The sequence below is a fragment of the Epinephelus lanceolatus genome, chromosome 15 (assembly GCF_041903045.1).
Source record: "Epinephelus lanceolatus isolate andai-2023 chromosome 15, ASM4190304v1, whole genome shotgun sequence".
Lineage (NCBI taxonomy): Eukaryota > Metazoa > Chordata > Actinopteri > Perciformes > Serranidae > Epinephelus > Epinephelus lanceolatus.
Window position 1 is genome coordinate 39,915,001 of NC_135748.1, and position 16,190 is coordinate 39,931,190.

Genomic DNA, 16,190 nt, shown 5'->3' on the forward strand with positions numbered 1-16,190 from the left:
TGCATTCCAATTAGGGGAGGACCTGGTGTTGTCCATGCTGGCTGGAGTAGCTAGCTGGCACACTAAATGGAACTGAGCCATCGTTAATGGCATCAGTCTCGTGTGATTTTCGTACTGCGGCAGAGTATATTTTCTGTAGCACTTACTCTAAATTACTGTACTACACAGTTCTGTTTGTGTTACACTTATGTGTGTATATATATATATATATATATATATATATATATATATATATATAAGTATTGCATCTGTATATTAATTAATTATTTAAAAACTTTTGTCGGATCCAAAACGATTTTTGTAACTGACGTTTTAACTGACCTTCGGTTTCTGATGCTAACAAAGCCTGTGAGCCAACAGTATAACGACTCATGCCCTGCGTTCCAATACCCATACTACCATACTATTTAGTATGCCAGAAAAAGAATTAGTGCGTCCCAATACATAGTATGTCAGATGCAGTATGCCAAAAGTACCAGGATGTTCTACTACATCCGGCCATATTTCGCAGTATGCATGTCAGCATGCTTCTTTGGCCATTCTGACCCACAATCCTTTGCGCAGCGGAAGTTACGTCACACTGACTGAGCTGCGTGTACAACTAACGCCCACACTTCCTTTCATACATGGTTTATTTAATTTGAGATACTAAGACACTCCATATTAGGACTGCAATGATCTGATTATATACTGTCACATATCATACAGTTTTGCAAGAACACGGTTATAACATTCAACTTTATTGTGATTATAGTATAATCAGTGTTAGGGTTCAACTATGACTACAATATAGAAGATTCTACCAGTACAGGCAGTGGTGTAAGTGTGGTATAAATAATGAATGACTATGACTGAATATGAATACACTATGGGCCAGGTATGAGCAGTATAGACTAGTAAATATATAAATAGTAAAAGTCAAATACATATTAAGTAATGTAGTAAGAATGTGCAAGTATGTTACACTACAAATTAAAGTAATGTGAATGTAAGGCTGCTTCACGTGCAGACAGAATATAGTGCGGCAGAAGTGAGCAAGAGGGTCATAGTTCAGGGAGCGATGAGATGGTGGATGTAGTGTGTCCCAATAGTATGCATACTGCATACTACACTACATAGGCTACTTTTAAGGGCAGCTGCAGTACATACTAAAAGTATATAGTAGAAGTATGCGATTTGGAACGTAGGGATGGTGTCCTGTGGTATCTCGGTGTCGTCATCAATTAGACTAATTGCCAGTTAGCGTGGGAAAAAAAAACCCGTAAAATGTCTGAGTGATGGTGGAAACACCTGTTGAACTTCGGCACCAAGTCTGAGCTCGGTGACAGAAGGAGGAGCAGGACCGGGAGGACTTCAGCTCCCTCCCGCGGAGAGGCCACACCGAGGGGGCCGCTTTTCTTCTTCACTGGTGAGCTAAAGTTTGCTAACGTTTTTAGCTCGAGCGCAGCGCCGGAGGACCGTCTCCGGAGCCACTTTTCTACCGGTTAACGGGTTAGCACGAGCTAACACAGCAGCAGCGGCTAATGTCCAACACCCAAATGGTCCCAACAAACTCCCACCGACACCGACTCTGTCCTTAACCCGTTATTAACCCTTAGCTAATGTTAGCCGTGTGATGCTAACAGTTAGCCCTGTCAGTGCAGCAGCAGCTTCTAGCGGACTGTGGACATCTCAGGACAAACAACAGCAGGGCACATCACAAGGATGTAGTCTGTAGCCTGCTGTGTTTTATATATCCCTGGACCTGGATGTCATGTGTATGGATATCATGGTTGTGCCGCCATCTTGACCCCTGGCTCAATAAAGGTTAAATAGATAAAAATAAAACTCAGAACTGGCAACCACTGTGCTACGAGGTTTACCTGTGTTGTGACCATAGACTGTAAAATAATAACATTTACTGTTAAAATAAATCAAACCCCTAAAACGTGTGACGTCTGTCGGGGCTTTAACGGCTCTGTGTGTAAAGTAAAATAAGTCAAACCCACCTGTGGGGAGTGAGAAAATATCTTGACAGATGTCGGAGCTGTTCAGGCTGCAGCAGTCGCCGGTGTGTGTTTGTATCCCGTCTCCATAGCAACGGATGTGGAGCGTGTCCGCCATGTTTGTGCAAACTGACTCACGATCACTGAAGTTTATTATAAAGCACATTTCAGCAACAAGGCAGTTCAAAGTGCTGTAAAGAGACATCAAAAGCATCAAGACAATGTGCAAAAGAAACACATTATAAGATGGTTTATATATTTATAATGATAATTTAAGTTGATCTGCTCTGTGCACGTGACATCTCAGTGTCTCTTCCTGAGGTTTCTACCATTTTTTCCTGATCCGCTGTGAGGGACCAAAGGACATGCTGTAAATCCCTCTGGGGCAAATTGTGATTTGTGATGTTGGGCTTTATAAATAAAATTGAATTGAATAAAAATAATGCTTTGTGCATTGCACAGTGGGGAGATTTGCAGCATTCCAGCTGCAGAGGGAGAGGGCAAAGCACCAGTAGAGAACTAAAACAAAGCAATGTATAAGTCCGTATTGGTAAAAAGAAACGCACAGATCAGTTTAATAAGTAAACTGTTTAAAAACATAAAGCAATATAATGGATAAGCAGCATAAAGAAGCAGAATATACTTGAGACAGACTGAATGGCTGATGGGAGTATAGCTATTGCACAGCTTAGCATATAAATTAAATGGATACGGCCTTCACACCATCATTTTTCCTTTTTACTCTGTGTGGTAACGTCCCCACAGGAAATATGGAAAAAGCCTGGGGTGTTGTTGTCGTGCAGTTGTCTACGGCAGCAGATATCTCTGTGTTCCTATCGGTCAAAGTGACGGCTGTGACTTGAGAAGTCGTGAAGGACAAAATGCTGGAAAAAGACTGACTGGGCTTTCCTGCAAATCTGCACAACTCCTATCTAAAAAGGGTTTCAGACTTCACTGAGCTGATACCTGCTGTGTAAGACACTTGTACTGCTGGTCCTTTAACAGAGGGGGCGCTGAAGCTGTGCCGGATACAAAGCGCAGTAATCCCGTAGAAGAAGAAGACTAAGCGGAAGCGGAAGTGACGCCCTTTTGTTTTGAAAGAGGGAAATTTAAATTTCTACGGCTAATCAGAAGTAAACACAAACAGCCGGAATAAATCCTCCCGAAAACGACACGAAAATGTCCGCAGTCTGACATTTGTCACCCCTGAATGTAAAGTATGTCTCTTATGAACATTTCGTCATGTTTTATGTTTGACTTTAAACCCGCTGAAGATAACCCGGGTCTTATTTTCATGTCGGAACGTTTGAACCTCACTTTCCTGTTTGAGACTCTTTAAAAAAATCACTTTAATCTAATGTGTGTCTGCACCTTCTAGATCTTAATACTCTGTATACATCGATTAGATATATTTATGAAATATGTGTGTTAGCTAGCGACTTGTTGAAGATGTTTTGATGATATATTCGACGGTAACCGTTTTTTACCGTCACTCGGCTCATTCACACAACACTGCTAGCTTAGTTTAGTGAGAGTATCGCAGCTCTTAGTTTTTAAAACATTTATAGTAATTAACTACGGTCCAGTTGATTCAGTAAACTGTTCTGATAATCGATGAATCCTTTTCAGAATATTTCTAAAAAAGAAAAGTGCCCAATCCTTTTGTTTCGGCGTTTAAATGTCAATCATTGCTGGTTTATTGTATTTATTTACTCTGCTTCTATGATATTAATCTGAATATTGATTGGTTTAGACTTCTTGACCAAAAAAGTACATTTTAAGACATGGCCTTGGACATTTGGACATTTTTCACCGTTGTTTGATATTTTATAGACCAATGATTAAGTGATTAATCAAGACAATAATCAACAGTTTATTCGATAGAAATAATCAGTAGTTGCAGCCTTAAAATGTTGTGTCTACATGTCAAATTTTTACTTCATGATATGTATGTATATAGATATATAAAAGATACATAAAGCTATATAAGATATTAGGGCTGCAACGATTAGTCGACTAATCGGTGACTATTTTGGTAGTCGACTAATCTGTTTGAGTCATTTTTCATAGAAAAGTACTATAAAGTACCCCAAAATACTCTTACTGCAGCTTCTTACATTCAGATATTGGCAGCTTTACACACTCTCCCATGACGGTGAACTAAAACCCTTTGGTGTGAGTACGAAACAAGACATTAGATGACATCATTTTGGGGTTTAGGAGAGACAGACGGACATTTTTCAACAATTTAACACATTTTTCGATAAAATGATTTGTCGACTAATCGAAGAAATAATCGACAGATTAGTCGACAATGTAAATAATTGTTAGTTGCAGCCCTATAAGATATATAAATCTCAGTAGATTTGATCTCTGACAGCCCGGTGTGTGCTTGTGTGCCTGCAGGGTCGCATCACACCAACATGAAGAAGAAAGCGAGGATGACGCAGGTTGCAGGAGCCGGCAGCAACAAGGAGGAGTGTGAGTGATCTACATCCTGATATTTACGTTCAGTTTAATAATTCAGTTCAGTTTTATTTATTTAGGCCTAAATCACAATTTGTTTCAGAGGGATTTACAGCATATGACAAGTTGTCCTGCTGTGTTTGTACCAATAAATACAGCTAGGCAAAGTTTTTACGGATGTGGACAATATGGTTGTTGATAAATGACATGATTATAAATATGTGTGTCCCCAGGTTGTGTGCTCTGCAGGCTCAGCGATGATGACCCGGTCATGTTTGGGGAGAAAGTCACTCTCAAGGAGCACAAATTCTCTGTCCACTACTTCTGTTTGGTAAGTTTGTGTGTTGGTGTGTTTTAAAGAAGTTACAGTTTCTCATGAATCATCAAGCTGTCAGCGTTCTTCGAGATCTGCAGGACTCATGGAGAATTATTTTACTTGTGAGCAACCCTAGTTTTTCCTTAAGTACTTCTTTTGGATCTTAAATTTGTTTCCATGAGGCCTCCATCGGTGAACTGGTTTCATTAGTTCACTGACTAACGGACCTCTGTGTATGGATGCAGTGGTTGAAGTTATTTTTGAAATATTTTTTAATGTGCTTCATATTTCGTGCTGCGTTTTCAGGAGGAAAATTTATATTTAATGCAAGAAAATCATGCAGACCTCTTAGCCGTGTCACTGTTTCATGTTGTCTGACAGAGGTTTGTCGAAGAACTTTGTTTTAACAAAATAATGTTTAAAATGATTCACTGGAGGTTCCACACACAGCCCTGTTCATATTCACGAGGTATTAACAGCTTCTGATGGATTTCTTGTCAGATGTCTGATTTTCATACTGTGATATGTGACATCATCCACGTGTGTTGTGTCTCAGCTGACGTCTTGTGGAGTTTACCAGCGTGGAGAAGAGGGCGAGGGCGTCTTTGGTTTCCTGGTGGACGACATCAAACAGGAGTGCCGCCGGTCGGCTCGACTGGTGAGAGACTAAAACACATCATGTTTTATCCTTACTGTGTGTTTATTTTGTGTCTATTGTGTGCTTGCTGTGCGTTTATCGTATGTTTACTGTGTGTGTTTCAGACGTGTAGCTTCTGTAAGGGGAAGGGAGCGTGTGTCGGCTGCTACGTCAGAAGCTGCAGGAAGGTGGCTCACTTTCCCTGCGCCAGGAAAAACCAGTTCGTCTCTCAGTTCACTGGACTCTTCCCGTGAGTGCCGACTGCACATTCAACTCTGTAACTTTATTAATAAGGCCTCGTGGTTCATCGTGTCTCATGGAGCGTGCTCCAGTTCAACATGTATTTGAGAAAAGAGCATTTCTCTGATGAACTCTCACCTCCTTTATTCACTCATTCACTGTTTCCTGCATCGTCACTGGCATGTTGTCACTTCACACACACGTTAACACCTCTAAATGCAGCAGGAGGAAGACAGGGTAACATTATACAAAGAAGAGATGCTGTTCGCTGCTCTAACTGTCACATTTATATCAGTGAGGGTGGACTAAATAACAGACACACCTCTCTGTGTTCACAATACAGTTCAAACCCGACCTACAACCTCCACAGTGAACACCTTCATGACGGAGGATTTATTACAGGAACGATGTTTTGATTGTTTATCAGTTTGTACCTAATAAACTGGACACCGAGTATAAGACATTCAGAGAAGGTTCATGTGGTCTGTCTGTCTGTCTGTGTTCAGGTCGTACTGTCCGGATCACAGTCCCACTCAGTCACTATGTGTGAGTTCAGACCTCAGTCTGCCTCAGTCCTGCTCCATCTGTTTGGACTCCATCGATCCTGTCCTCAGCTACTCCGTCCTCAAATGTCCGTCCTGCCACGCCAGCTGGTTCCACAGGGACTGTGTGCAGGTACTGTCACTCTCGTTAACCCAAAATACACACAAAAAAAATCATGTTTTCCACGTCACGCTGCAGCATTGAGTCGTGTGTATAGTAATAATTTGTTGCAATCAAATAATTAAAAAACACTCCAAAATTGAACTGCCTACCTCAGCTTTAAATGGTAAAATATAATTTTTGGATTTGGACGAACTGACCATTTAAACCTCCACCAGCATCAACAGCATTCTGATTTATTTAGTATCATATTTCCAGGTGTGCTCCACATTTACCTGTCTGTGTTTGTGTGTGTGTATGTGTCAGCATCAGGCCCACAACGCCGGCCTCTTCTTCTTCAGATGTACTCTCTGTAACAACAAGGAGAGCTTCCAGGAGGAGATGCTGAGGATGGGAATCTACATCCCAGAGAGGTAACATGATCATTAGCACATGACGAGGCTTTCACAGCCAGCGTGTTCTCACCACACCTGAACTCAACAGGAACCACAGAGGACAGGGGATTGTGGGTAGAATGAAAGAAAAGTCTGTGTTCTAATTCACTGTTTGTTCTTCTCTGCAGAGATGCCTCATGGGAGTTGGAGGCAAACGCTTATTCAGAGCTGCTGGAGGTTTACAGTCGCTGTGATGCTCTCAACTGCGTCTGCAACGACGGACGGATGCACTCCGCCAAGAGCGGGTATTTATCTTCTTATGTTACTGTTTCATCCACAATGTTAACACAGATGGACACAAGGTACAATGTCAAACTGGAGTTTATTAAATAACTGAACAAGATTACTCTGGATGAAGAGCAGTGGTTAAAAATTCTGACAGTGGTAAATATGTCCAGAGAATCCAAGAGCAAATTTACCCAGTATAAAATAATACACAGATACTACTGGACATCAGCCAGGCTGCATAGGATGGGTTTATTAACTGATGATTCATGTTGGAAATACCAGGAAGAAACTGACACCTTTTTACATTGTATTTGTACATTTGGTCTGTCCAAAAAGTCACAGCTCTGGATGTAGATTTTAGTCAGACTAACATGTTGGCGCATATTTTAAAAGTCCGACTGTCAGACTGACACAATAAATTGATTTTTGTGTTTCCTCTCAGTCCCACCTGCAGAGCGCTCAGTTTGTGACCCTGTTGTTGTTTGTTTCAGCTGGTTTGAGGTGATTCGCTGCCGGCTGTGTGGCTCCAGAGGGACTCACAGGAAATGTTCGGGGCTGAAGGTGGACACCAGGGGCTGGGCCTGCAGCGACTGCACGCAGGCTACTGACGGGAAAGGTCTGAGTCTGTGATGCACCGTCTCATGTCTTGGTTTTAATTACGATCTGCAGGAATGACGTAACTTTCTGTCTGTGGTGGGAAAAGGAACGGCTCAAGAACTGTATTTGGTGTATTTTGGGGCTGTTTATTTCCCGCTGGATTTACAATTATTGTTCATTTTGTTACAGATGTTGTTGTTACTATGCTGCAGCTGTTTGTTAATGTGAACCATGTGCTCGTCTTCTCCAGCCTCCCTCGTTGCGTCTCCTCAGGGATGTCAGAGGAGGAGTCTGCTGTCCAAACGCTACCTGTCACCCATCCGCTCCTCCATCAGCTGTAAGAGGTACACAAACCTGTCTGACACATTTTTTTGCATCTTCCACCTGGATCAATTAACACTAGTCATGTGAAGTCAGGTTGGCTACTACATTCTATTGGCTATCGTGACACGTCCCTCCTCAGCTCCCAGTTTTTCGACAGGACACATTGAATATGTGGGATCACACAACGCTCTGCGAGCTGTTTCATCAGAGGTTCATGGACTAAAACATACAGAATAGCCTGAATGCTCCTTTACATTTAATAAACAGTCACATGAAACCTCTCTGTCTCTCTGTTTTAGACCGTCGTTACCTGTTAGATCTGAATCACCTGAGGAGATCCTGCAGGCGTTGCGCCCTCAGCTCCGTCCCGACAGTGTGCAGGTGGAGGTGGACGGGGATCAGGCTCTGTCTGCGGGTTTAGAGCTGGTGAGGAGGGCCGACTTTGACCCCACACACACTCTGTCTGTCAGGTGAGTGGATCATAAAATCACCTCTTATTTTCTCAATTTAATTGTTGGTAAAATCAACATCTGATCAAAATATGCACTTCTACAAACAGTGTATATTGTCTCTTCTTGTTGTCACCGTCCAGGTTTAACGATGACCAGCAGACCACATTTCCCAGCAGTCTCCAGGACAGTGACACAGCCAGGCAGTACTTCCTGAAGCTGCTGGTGCAGCAGATCCAGGACTGTGTGGTGTTTGAGGGTCCAGATGGATCCAAAAACATGGCGCTGGACTCTCAGGGTACAAATCATTATTTTATTCTTTGTTTATGTCACAGTCATTTATTTATCAGGTGTGTCCGCTTCAGGGGGATCTATTGGCAGAGATGGAACATATTGCACTAAATATGTCCGTGGGCAGTGTCGGAAACACATTGATTTTTTAAGGTGAAACAGTTTTTTTCACTGCTTTTACCGTTTGTTTTGGAGAGGAAGAGACTTCTGTGGGTGATCCAGCTCCCGGTAAAAACGTCCTTAACAATGAACGCTGACAGAATTCTTACCAGGAGAAGTTTGAGCTAGTTGCAGTTTGCAATCTCAATTACTAGATGCCACTAAATCCCCCTAAATCTTACACACTGCTCCTATAAAATCTTAATCAGAGATACAGAGGAGTCCTCTCTCTTTCACACACACACACACACACACACCTGTTATCATCCTAGTGTACATGAACCTGCAGGTAACTCAGCTCTGTGTGTCTCCAGCTCTGAGAGAGGACCTGTACTTTGATGTCGGCTGCCTGCTGGCTCTGTCTCTGGCTCACGGCGGCCCTCCTGTCGGCTTCTTCTCTCGCGCTCTCTACCAGTGTCTGTTCAACTACCCAGCCAACCGGCCGCTCGCCATCACTCACATGACCCCCGACATGCACTTCACCCACAGAGTCAGCAGGGTGAGTGGGACGACTTTGTTGGTAAACTTCATGTGTCATTACAGATGTCTTTACAATCGCAGGTCGAGTGATTGACTGGCTGATTTCAGATCGCAGAGGCGCAGTCTTTAGACGACCTGAGAGGAGTGATGGCAGCGAGCTGGGAGTACCTGGAGCTGGCTGGCTGCAACCGACCAATCAGCAGCCTGGAGGAGAGAGAGGCTCTGGTGGAGGATCTGGTCAGCTTCACTATGATCACCAGGATGCAGCTGCCACTGCAGAGGTAGAGAGAGACGTTCAGTGTTTTTATGGAGGCAGATAAAAGAACAGACGCTGGTGTGATGCTGAAGGTTCAGTATGAGTTATTCACAGTATAGTTAATGGACTGAAGCTCAGATGATGAGCAGCTCCAGTGACAGGTGGACAAAAAAAGGTCATTTCCAACCCTGTCCTCATTACAAATCAGTCTTTTTCTGATGCTTGTGTTGTGGAGGGGCTACAGACGCAACTCATGAGCCTTGGCTACATTATTAAAGGCTGTAGTATCGATAAGCTCAGATGTTACCGGCTCTTTTATCTGTGCATTTTAGGGTTTTGCTGTAATTTATTATCATTTATTTCTCCTCTTCTTATCCCACTAATGTGCCAGAAGTTAAGCTCCAAAATGTTGAAAATGACACAGTCTGCGACACCGTATGTTGAAACAGTGACTTCAAAGAAATGAAACAAGCCGCAGAGGGTCAGTATTCTCTCCACTCACTGTAATATCTGTGTTTGTGTTTGTCCTGCAGGTTTCGGGAGGGCCTGCAGACTCTGGGCGTCTTTGATCAGGTAATTTCAGTTTGCTTGTATTAACACAGTGTTTGTTCGAAGGTTCATCAGAATGACAAACCTTTGATCTGATCCAGGTTCAGCTCTTCCCGTCGTTGTTCTGCAGTGTTTTCTGTGAGGCGGCGGATCGGCTCACGGCTCAGACGGTCGGTCAGATCTTCACCGTGAACTTCTCTCAGCAGGAGGAGAGACTGAGCAGAGAGACACCCGTCATCAGCTTCTGGAGACACTTCCTGCGGGAGTGTGAAGGTACGGGCAAACCAAACACTGGCTCTAGATAAGTCCATTCTTGACCACAAGACCCTGTACTGAATTTCTCTCCTCTCCTCTCCGCAGTTGGGAGAAGCTCCATCTCCCTGCAGGACCTTCTTCATTTCGCCACAGGAGCTGAGGAGCTCCCTGCAGCCAGCCTTCTCCCTTCTCCCTCCATCTCCTTCCTCCATCCTGTGGAGGAGAGAGAAGAAGAGAGAGAGGGAGTCAGAACAAGGAGGGACGAGGGGCTCTTTCCTCAGTGTGTGCCCAGCTCCAGACACCTCCTCCTGCCTGTTTCCTCCTCATACCAGGCCTTCAAAAGCTCCATGGAGCAGGCTGTCAGCCACCATGTGCACCTCCTCCCCACAGAGAGTTAGTGCAGGAGGAGGAGGAGGAGGAGGAGAGGTGTTTTAGAGATTGTGGCTGCCTGTTAATCTTTCTGTTCTCATGCAGCACATTTACAGTTTAAAGCTTTTCTCATCTTACTCACTAATGAAGCTGAAAGCGGCCAAAGCAAACCTCATCCCTTTTAAAGGTCCAGTGTGAAGGATTCAGGGGGATTTATTGGCAGAAATATAATAAGTATGTTTTCTTTAGTGTATAATCACCTGAAAATAAGGATTGTTGTGTTTTTGTTACCTTAGAATGAGCCTTTTATATCTACATAAGGAGCAGGTCCTCATCTACCGAGTCTGCCGTGTTGCACTGCCATGTTTCTTCTCAGGTTGGGCGTGAGTGCTCGTTTGGACGTCAGTATTCGCTCAAAGTATAGAATACTAGCTGCCGCCCCTCCCACATTTGAACATGACTTTTATATACATATATATTTTAGTATTTAAAATGGGTATGAACTTATTTTAATGTAGAGCTGCGAGCAGTGTTTTGCTTCGCTCAGCGTCTCTTTGCCCCGCTATCGCTCTCTCTGTTTATCACAAGACAACTGCTGCGGGAGTGTGAGCTCCACACTGGGGAACAGCTGGTGAGAGTCTGCCTGCACACACACACACACACACACACACACACACAGAACGTCAGGGCTGAAGGCTGATTTATACTTGTGCATCAGCTCTATGCAGAGCCTACGCCATTATGAGCATTTATACTGCAGTGGTGTGTCTGTGTCACTCTGCAGTTACACCTCCAAAACACTAGTCGGTGACACAGGTTTCTGTGAAGTGCACACACAATAAACACACATTAAACACACATTAAACACACAAACATTAAACACGCATTGAACACACATTTAACACACATTAAACATGCATTAAACACAAACATTAAACGCATTGAACACACATTTAACACATTAAACACGCATTAAATACACAAACACATTAAACACACATTAGACACACAAACACACATTAAACACACATTAGACACACAAACACATTAAACACGCATTAAACACACACATTAAACACGTATTAAACACAAACACACATTAAACACACATTACACATGGCTTAATAGCAGCAATTTCAAACACAAATCAGCTTCACTATAACTCACAGCATTCACAGACAAACACTTGTCTTTATCTGGACACATTTTCCCCACAAATACAACATGCTAACATTATTAGCACAAGCCTATGGCATTTTACATTGTATAAATTAGCCTGGTGGCTAGCAGAGATTTCCTCTGTTCATCTGAAGCCAGGATAAAACACACAAAAGACTTAAAATACTATTTTTGTGGAGGCTTTATTGTCTTCACAATTTGTTTCTTATCTGTGAAATAAAAAAAGGCTAAATAAAAGCTTTGTTTCCACTGAGGGAAATGGTTTGAGCTTACAAAATAGACAGGAGGTCTGCGTCACTGCGACATGTAGTTACATTTCTAGGGATGTGCACGTAAGGCTACGGCATAGGCTCTGCAGAAGTATAAATCCAGCTTTCCCATTGGCACCACACAGCTAACGTTACCCAACGGTTATTAACGGGTTTAACAACAGAGTCGAGCTGTTTTGGTGTCAGTGTGAGTTTGTTGGGACTGTTAAATTCCTTGGTGTCGGATGTTAGCGATAAACCGAAGCCTGGTTGTTCCATCAATTAATTTAAAATTGTACTGATTTTCCATTGTGCGCCAATCTACATTCCTTTTGCGTCAGCCAGTGTAATAAGAAGTTTTTCCACAACAGGCAGCTACAGAGAAACACTGATTTTTAATGTGAAACTTCATTATTCAGTGTTCTTACCGGTTAAAATGAGCCGGTCTGTTAGTGTTTGGGAGAAAGAGACCTCTGTGGATAATTCAGCTCCAGGTTAAAACTTACTGAACTATGAACACTGACTAACCAGGAGAAGTTTCAGCTGGTTGCAGTCTGCAGTCCTCACCACTAGATGCCACTAAATCCCCCTAAATCTAACACACTGTTCCTTTAAACTCAACTGCAGGAAACAACACAGAAGTATTAAATTTGCCTTTTTAAAACTTTGACATTTTTTCTGCTCTTTTCTTAAACATCCAGCTCTGATGTGGCGATAATGAAATTATCGTTACATCAAGTTTTGTAAATTGCATGTTTACTAGTTCAAAAACGGTGGTGCTGATTTTTTTTTATAACTTTGCCTTTAGAGCTGCTTTTGAATCAGTCTTATTTTTATTGTACATACTTTTTTCTAAAGCATTACATGCTGCTTGTTCTTCATGAGATTTTCTGTTTGTGCTCGTTTGTCATGTTGTCGTCTTTTTATTTTTAATTCTTCTGGAAACGACGTGTGAAAAGCTCGCGCTGATCAGATTCTGAGGAATAACGTCAGTGTTTGTCTTCTCATGTCGTGTGATCTGTCAGACTTTGCCGATCAGGGTTTCACATAACGTGACATTTGATGCGCCCTGCCTCTGAGTGAAGAGGGGGCGCTGCACAGGCGGAAACAAAACCTGCTGCTTCCTGATTAGCACAAATACATCGTTCGACTGATTTCCCATCTTATTAAAGATGTTCAAATGTTTTCTGATCTCTGTAAAGGCCAAACATCAATTCTCAACTTAACCAAGATTATGTTTGAAAAATAAAAACAACTAAACGTAAAACTACAGGAAGCCCACAGTTTGTACCATAAAACTAAATTGATTTTCAGTCATTTTTTAATTGATTATCACCTCAGCTGTTAGTGGTAATAACTCCTTATGGTTAACCAAATACCACAGAGAGGCCACCCCTGTATTTTCACTTTAATTGAAATGGTTATAAAAAATAATAAGGCGCCTTTTTAGAGAGAAATAAATGAATGGTTCTGATTTTATTTGGGTAATTGTAAGGATTGTTAAAATCCCATTAAAACATGTAATTATATCATAATTATCAGGTAAATTAAAAGAGATTTAAAGTAAAAATGAAGAGATGCAATGGAAAATCTGAGCAAACATGTTGTTGCTGTTACAAACACATTTGGGTCTTTACTGTAAAACTACAGGATCAGTTGTAATTTGGATTCATTCTTTTAATATCAGTCATTGTCTGGTATCAGTTGGTGGATTTCTGACGTTGAACTTCCATTTTTCTGTCCCTCTCTTTAACTCTCTTGTGATCTATCAGTGTTGTGTTTGCTGCATTTTTCTTGCATGTTTTACAAGTATGACTTTTCTTTGTCTTTGTTTGGATCATAAATACAGAAACAAACTGTTTTGTTGTCCTGATTTCTTAAAGGTTAAGTAACTGAACACAGCTCTGTCTCTGCCACAGATATAGAAATTTTATCATCTGGGTCAGAAAAAAAAGAAAAGAAATGTTGCCTTTGCTTCCTGACTGATATTAATCTGCTCATACTGGACTTTAATGGATTTGATCAGACCATCAGCTGCTGCTGAGATGTGGTTTGGAAGCTCGGGACACTAAAATGTGTCTCTATATTGATATTAGATGATATAAAGAACCTGAAAGAGCTGTAAAGGTAGAGCCAAGTTTAACTTCTCAACATACTGTTGTGAGGTTTAACATATAGTCTCATGCAGGAAGCCAAAGACAAACAAATTTTCTCTAACTTTTGCTCGTATCCACAATTCACCTTATTTTGTTAGTGTTTCTCTTATTTTTGCTCTTCTAGGTCAGAAAACTTTATAAGTGGTCAAGAGCACTTTTACAAAGATAAATAAAAACGTCTCATTTTCGCAGTCCACAAATAGTTTGTCCTACATGAGGAAACACAACTTTGTTTGAGGCACTTAAAAAGATTGCATGAACATCATCAAATTTGAGAAAATTCTCTGAATATTTTGGGTTTTCTCTCATATGTCCTCGCCTGTAGCAGCTCAGTCAGCAGCTGTTGTAGCATGACTCGGTGCATAAACTTCACCCTCTGCTCTTCTGATGAGCTCTCAGGTGGACAGTGTGTCAGAGTCTCTCGCTCGACAAGGTATAAAACAATCTGTTGTGTCTCACAAGAATGTCCGTACACCTGGAATAATAATACAGATACTTGGCCAGTATGTTTGTTCTCACTGTGGACAGGTGCTGCATATTTGCGCAAGGATTCATGGGTAACAATTAGCCTATCATTTACATTGTGTCCTGTAAATTAAATGTTTGTATTATAATTTGTATTTTCAGATATATTTTAATTTTTGAAAAAAAAGCAAACTTAAAACCTAATTGAATTATCAAACAAGAATTTAGCGGCCCCTCTGCAGTAACTCTGAGGACCTCCTGTTGAAGATTCAGGGACTGGATTAAATTTGTGGGCTGAAGAAATTCGACTTACTGCGTCCCTCTGCTGACCAGTGCTGGAATGCAACCAAGTACATTTACTCAAGTACTGTACCAAAGTTTACGTTTTCTTTGCTTGAGTATTTTAATGCAAGTCTCTAGCTCTACTCCTGTACACTTCATAAGGAAATATTTTACTGTTACTCCACTACTATTATTATTCTTCAATTACTATTATTTGACTCCACTATTAATTTTAGTTACTAGTTGCTTTACAAATTAAGATTTCTGCACACAAACAATATGAAAACATAAAAGTGCAGCTGAAATGATTATTTGATTGATCAGAATATAAATTGTTATTTTTCATTAAAAAACATTTCATGGTTTCAGCATCTCATATTCATGCTAATTTTTCTTTTAGTTATTTTAATTATTTAAATGTATTTAACGTTTTGTTCACTGAACACTTTTACCTTTAATACTTAAAACATTTCCTGCTTGACATTCTAGTACCAGAATATTTTTACAATGTGATTTTGATATTTTTACTTCAGTAAAGGATCTGAATACTTCCCCCACCACTGCTGCAGACACATTTTCAGCATCACAAGTGTTTAGCCATTTCTCTTTATTTTTTATTTATTTATTTATTTATTTATTTATTTTCCTCTAATGTCATTAAAACACTGTTAAATCATACTTTGTTTGAGCTTATCTAACAGTAAGTAACCGCAGACGTTCTTGCAGCCTGTTTTTTGGTTGCACTTCTCCAATTCTGGCTCGTGAGTTTTTGCACATGGCACCACACCTGGCCTTATATTAGTGTTTAGGGAGCGTTACTTATGTTAATAGATTATTTATGATAAAGTGAGATTCACCTGTCAGCTCACCTGGGTAAGAGCAGACTTTGGTAACATTTTGGTGCATCTGTTGACTTCTCCTACATTGGCAGAGTGAGACCTCTTTCTTTTTACGTCCTTGTTGGTTTCTGGAAACAGCTGCGGAGTGAGACCTCTTCTCTCATTCCTCCTCTCTGACGGGCTGCCGCCACGTCATCGGGCGCTCCGTCACCACCATCAACATCCAACATGGCGGCTTCTGTCAGGGAGAAGCAGACAGGTTAGTCAAACTGGTTTAATTCCTCTACTAACGGTTATATTTCAGCGGCGGACAGCGACGGTAA

General features: G+C 41.4%; 3 protein-coding genes across 4 annotated transcripts in view; 2 read left to right on the forward strand and 1 right to left on the reverse strand.

Annotated features, from left to right (window-relative positions):
• The window catches only part of drc2 (dynein regulatory complex subunit 2), an 11,837-nt gene extending 9,710 nt beyond the window's left edge, over window positions 1-2,127 (reverse strand). Inside the window, exon 1 of the mRNA XM_033643440.2 lies at window positions 1,989-2,127. The gene's annotated coding sequence lies outside the window, so the exon portion shown is untranslated. The remainder of the gene's footprint in view (window positions 1-1,988) is intronic.
• Window positions 2,128-3,048: 921 nt separating this feature from the next.
• Window positions 3,049-13,984, forward strand: g2e3 (G2/M-phase specific E3 ubiquitin protein ligase). 2 transcript variants are annotated; one of them, XM_033643357.2, is made up of 17 exons: window positions 3,049-3,202; window positions 4,392-4,466; window positions 4,685-4,782; window positions 5,324-5,425; window positions 5,530-5,654; window positions 6,151-6,319; window positions 6,614-6,720; window positions 6,870-6,986; window positions 7,461-7,585; window positions 7,817-7,910; window positions 8,190-8,360; window positions 8,483-8,637; window positions 9,104-9,288; window positions 9,378-9,550; window positions 10,059-10,098; window positions 10,176-10,347; window positions 10,435-13,984. In XM_033643357.2, the coding sequence occupies exons 2-17, from the start codon at window positions 4,409-4,411 to the stop codon at window positions 10,725-10,727; spliced, it is 2,184 nt and encodes a 727-aa protein (XP_033499248.1). In that variant the 5' UTR covers window positions 3,049-3,202; window positions 4,392-4,408; the 3' UTR covers window positions 10,728-13,984. The 2 variants fall into 2 exon arrangements, with proteins under 2 accessions (XP_033499248.1, XP_033499249.1); XM_033643358.2 differs by having other exon boundaries at window positions 3,066-3,197.
• A 2,030-nt stretch (window positions 13,985-16,014) lies between these two features.
• Window positions 16,015-16,190, forward strand: part of scfd1 (sec1 family domain containing 1) — a 45,664-nt gene continuing 45,488 nt past the window's right edge. Inside the window, exon 1 of the mRNA XM_033643618.2 lies at window positions 16,015-16,126. Coding sequence (XP_033499509.1) covers window positions 16,096-16,126 — 31 coding nt within the window. The 5' untranslated portion in view covers window positions 16,015-16,095. The remainder of the gene's footprint in view (window positions 16,127-16,190) is intronic.